This window comes from Helianthus annuus, chromosome 16 (assembly GCF_002127325.2).
Source record: "Helianthus annuus cultivar XRQ/B chromosome 16, HanXRQr2.0-SUNRISE, whole genome shotgun sequence".
NCBI lineage: Eukaryota > Viridiplantae > Streptophyta > Magnoliopsida > Asterales > Asteraceae > Helianthus > Helianthus annuus.
In genome coordinates this window covers 6493488-6498205 of record NC_035448.2, presented here as the reverse complement: position 1 = coordinate 6498205, position 4718 = coordinate 6493488, and the positions used below count along the sequence as shown (strand labels likewise).

General features: G+C 37.6%; 1 protein-coding gene across 1 annotated transcript; it reads right to left on the bottom strand.

Moving 5' to 3' along the window:
• Positions 1 to 328: 328 nt before the first annotated feature.
• LOC110917093 (2-oxoglutarate-dependent dioxygenase AOP3-like) lies at positions 329 to 4437 on the bottom strand. Its single transcript, XM_022161711.2, has 3 exons — positions 3945 to 4437; positions 3525 to 3846; positions 329 to 768 (listed from the first exon to the last, which is right to left on the bottom strand). The coding sequence occupies exons 1-3, from the start codon at positions 4316 to 4318 to the stop codon at positions 514 to 516; spliced, it is 951 nt and encodes a 316-aa protein (XP_022017403.1). The 5' UTR covers positions 4319 to 4437; the 3' UTR covers positions 329 to 513.
• Between the last annotated feature and the right edge of the window lie 281 nt (positions 4438 to 4718).

The following is a 4718-nucleotide window of genomic DNA, read 5'->3' as shown; positions in this document are numbered from 1 at the left end:
CTCTCAAACAGGTTTTCCGGGCAATATTTTTCATGTTTAAATAATCTTTTCCATTATTTAAATAAAAATTTATAACAATTATTTCCAGGCAATTATTGTTATCAAATCAAACGTCTACTACCCAAAACAAAAAAAAAAATCAAACTGATTTACACCCAGGTTCGTATAAATAACACAAAGATACCCCTACTTCATGTAGTAAAGGATATCGAATCCATATCTTAGCTAACCAAGCAAGTCAAAACAAATATAATTCCTCCTCAACCAATACAAAACCTATGGTAGTTCAATTTTGTTGTGTAACTAACTGGTAATCAGGTTCCGTGTGTTTAGAAATATCGATTTATTATCATTGATTGTAGTACAAACTTTATGCATTCATACAGTGATTAATATTTGAGCATAGGAAAACAAGAAACAACTCTAAGCATACACATAGTCCATACATATGACGAAACAGTGGTGCCACCTCGGATTTGAACAATACACAGTTGGTTAGAATATAGAGATATCTCACTGAATGTTGGTGCTTGAAATTCCACAGTAGGTTTTGATGGGGCACTTTGAGTTAGCAGTGTCAATGAACTGCATATACTTGTAATTATCAAAGGCCTGAAATTGCAGAGGGTGGTTTTCATCAACAAGTTCTTGAGGTATTTGTATGATGTGATCCCTAACAAATGCGAACAGCCCCAGTGAAAATCTGTCTTTGTCCCCCGTCATCATCACCCTGTGAGTTGGCGATTCGATTCTTCCATTTGTCCATGCCTAATAAGGAAATACAAACACCATAAATTAATCTTACATGCATGCATATTCCACATTCAGGGCTGCCCACGAGAATCCCGAAAATCCAGGGACCCGGGGTGAGTAGAAAAAAATGGGCCCCTAAAATATAAGGTTTCAAAATATATAAAAGAAAGTTATAATATATAAAACAAAATTCAAAAATACATATAAGTTTCTTTTAATTCCGGGTCTGTTGGGGAAGATGACCCATATTGGCAGCGGAATTTGCAGACTTCATTCTCTCCGTGTTCTCCATTATTATGTGCAGAAACGAATAACAAGAACTGAATGACAAAGAGTGTGTGTGTGTGCAGAATTGAACGATCGAAAGGACAAATCTAAAAGAACAGAAATGTCTTGGTGCCCTGCATAATTGCCGGTGCATTTGAATATATACATAGTGTTTTGGCGGTTCCGGGATTTTGGCGGGTAACTGCTTATAACAGTTGTTTAAAAACGAACTCCCGCTTATCCCTTGATCATTATACATACATATCATAAACTAATTCTAATAAGTGTTCCTAATTATAAATAAATCCGAAACTTATAACAAATATAACATAACTAGTTTAATAATTCTAACATAACCCCCCTTAAACTAGGTTATGTTTACGAGCTTGATCCATTACGCTTCGATTTGCTTCGTCCATCGCCCATTTTGCATAATTAAAGTTGAAGCGCTTTCTTCGCTTCCCTTTGCTCCAGTCATCATCATCTACTCCAGCAAACAATACAACAGATTCCATTTCAACTGCATTTTGACTCCCAGTTCCTGCATCCTTGACCGATCCTGCATTCTTTAAACTTTCTTGAAGCATGCCTGAGGAAGTTCCTTCGTCCCGAATCATCCTCTTATCCTACACACTCTGTTGTACATGATTGAAGTTGTAATAATACTCTAAAACATCAAGGTATGCAGCGTATGTGGCTCTTATATAGTCACCGTCTTCATAGTTGAAACCCATGTCTTTTGCAATTGCTGGCCAAGTGTTCTCGGTTGTCACTGTTTGATAACCCCCATCCATGGCAACAAGTAAATATAGGCTAAGTAAATTAACCTTCCTCTTATATGAATCTACCGGTGGAACCTGCCTAGATCTTATTCCCATGTAACTGTTTAGGAACCAGTGTACTAATTCCTCAAATTTTGTATCAAGTATGTGTTTATACTTGACAACAAAATCTCGATCATCAAGCAAATTCATGAAGGCTCGGCAGTCTTCAAACTCTCTAAATTCCATGGCATTAACTATCATGACACTCCAATCCGATTCTTGTGACGACAGATTGAGATCCTCGAAATAAGAATTCAAATATCGTTGTTTGAATTCTTCATCAAGAACGTTCTCCTCAATGATCTTTTGCTTTTCTTGCAAACCCAACTCTTCTTCCCGAGTCATCCCACTTGTTTCGTTAAATGAATTGTTCACCGGACATGAAAACATTGGATAAATTCTACAAGTATCACCGGCCTTCTTGACCGTGAATCCTTGTAACGTCAATTGGTCTAAACTCAATACATTCCGATCGAGTTCCGGTGAATAAAAGACGCTTTGAATCCTCATGTTTTCATTTCCGTTTTTTATTTCTATCGATCCAACCCCCCTTGTGAATAGAAAATTATGTTCCCCCGTGCGTGTATTCACCCCAATTATATGTTTGATTCGTTTGAATACGTTTAAATTTCCGGCAATATGATGTTTGAATACAGAACTTACGTACCAAATATCGTTCCATAATCCTCCTTCGGTACCAACGACGATCATCTCTTGATGACTGCCGATACTTCCATCTTGTTCCTGTATTCCTTCGTTTATTGCCTGCCTTATTAATTGTGTGGCTTCATCAGTTTCCTTCTTTTTACACGCATGGATCTTGTGCCCCGGTTGACGGCAGTAATAGCATATCTTTTCCATTGGATTTCGGTTGTATCTTTTCTTTGCTTCATCCGTGCAGTGTTGACACGGGAGTAGCGTAGAGGTTGGTTTGATTTCATTGTGTTTCATCTTTCCCGGCATCGCTCTGATACCACTATGTTGGGGAAGATGACCCATATTGGCAGCGGAATTTGCAGACTTCATTCTCTCCGTGTTCTCCATTATTATGTGCAGAAACGAATAACAAGAACTGAATGACAAAGAGTGTGTGTGTGTGTGCAGAATTGAACGATCGAAAGGACAAATCTAAAAGAACAGAAATGTCTTGGTGCCCTGCATAATTGCCGGTGCATTTGAATATATACATAGTGTTTTGGCGGTTCCGGGATTTTGGCGGGTAACTGCTTATAACAGTTGTTTAAAAACGAACTCCCGCTTATCCCTTGATCATTATACATACATATCATAAACTAATTCTAATAAGTGTTCCTAATTATAAATAAATCCGAAACTTATAACAAATATAACATAACTAGTTTAATAATTCTAACAGGGTCCTGGGCAGTCGCCCACCTTGCCCCTCCGCTGGGTCCGCCATGTCCACATTCATGATTTCATGCATATATATATCGCCCAGGGTAAGAACTCGGAAAGGGGAATTCACCGCGGAGCTAGCTTGGTCGGATAGCGGCTCCCGGAGTGGGATCACTCCGGCGGTTGGGAGGACCGTGCCCTATCCCCCCCCCCCATATGCACAATCATGATTACTATAAAGCAGAGACGAATCCAGGATTTTTGTAATTGGGGGCTAAAATGTTAGAACGGGTCAGTAAAAAAAAGTATAAACTAACTAACTACCATGCAAGCATCTCCTGCCATGACAACATAAGACGAGGGTGTATAATCAACTTCAATCCACTCCCCATCTTTTGTCATTATCTCTAGACCATTTACTTCATTTTGATGAAGATAAGTCATCATACTTTTATCCGAGTGTGGAAGAAGCCCCAAACTTTTCTCATTCCCTTGAGCGCGTAAGTATTTTGTCGGTTTTAGAAGATAAATGGTCGACCCACGTATCGATTCATAATGTTCCTCTATTCCATAACTTTTTGCTACCATTTTCATCACTATCTGATCAAGTTCTGCTACAGCCTTTGAGTACATCAACACACTTTCACTGAAACATGTTGTTAAATATCAGTCATAAAACAGGTTAATAAATAATTAGTGATCTGTGGAATAGTTTTTAGAAAAAAAGGAAAAAAAAACCTGTACCAGAAGCTTTGATTTCCAGAGGGCCACATGAGTTTTGTGAAGCTTTCAGCTACTTCTGCAGTAGTTACATCTTCAATGCCTAAGCTTTCATAAAGAGGAAGCATGGCTTGTTGCCCACTATAACCACTATATGGTGTATCTAGAATGTTTAAAGCTTTCACTTCAGTAGGAAGATTGAATAATTCTTGCGATGCAAGGAAAATTGCGTCGCGAAGTTCACGAGATACTCCATCATACACGGCTATGAAACATCTGTGTTCTTCAAGTGTGTGTCTAACTTCGTCGCACTTTGTAACCCAAGAACTTGAATTCAAGTCTAAACTTTTTGAAGATAAATCAATAACTGGAAGCTTGAGTTGTGTTGAGGAACCCATTGTTTCAGACGTTTAACTTTTTAAGGGACAGAATATAGTTAAAATGCTGGAACACTTTATAAATTGTATAAAAAAGTAATAAGCATATTTTCAGTTTTAATAAGCAATCCTATACACCTACCGTACCATAGCATATATGGTTGATAGTGTCCTAAGAAAATGAAACTTTTTAACCGTTTTTCATATTTATTTTTTATGCATTTAAAAAGGTTTGGTTATATGTATCTCCAATCTTAGTTTTAAAGTCGGTTGTTGGAGTCAACAACTGTGCTTCTATATCTACTACCGTTTCCAACCAAACCCTTAAAATTTTTTTATATCATAGATATATTATGCTTACGATAAATATCAACATCAACACCGGTTCATTTAAAATAGAAATAAAGACTTGGTATGCGCA

Excerpts from the sequence above, each read along its gene's own strand:
- LOC110917093 (XM_022161711.2), bottom strand. The coding sequence starts at position 4,318 with ATGGGTTCCTCAACACAACTCAAGCTTCCAGTTATTGATTTATCTTCA. Across the intron at positions 3,847-3,944 it reads TCTGGAAATCAAAGCTTCTG|TGAAAGTGTGTTGATGTACT; the intron begins GTACAGGTTTTT and ends AACATGTTTCAG. Across the intron at positions 769-3,524 it reads TGGCAGGAGATGCTTGCATG|GCATGGACAAATGGAAGAAT; the intron begins GTAGTTAGTTAG and ends TTTCCTTATTAG.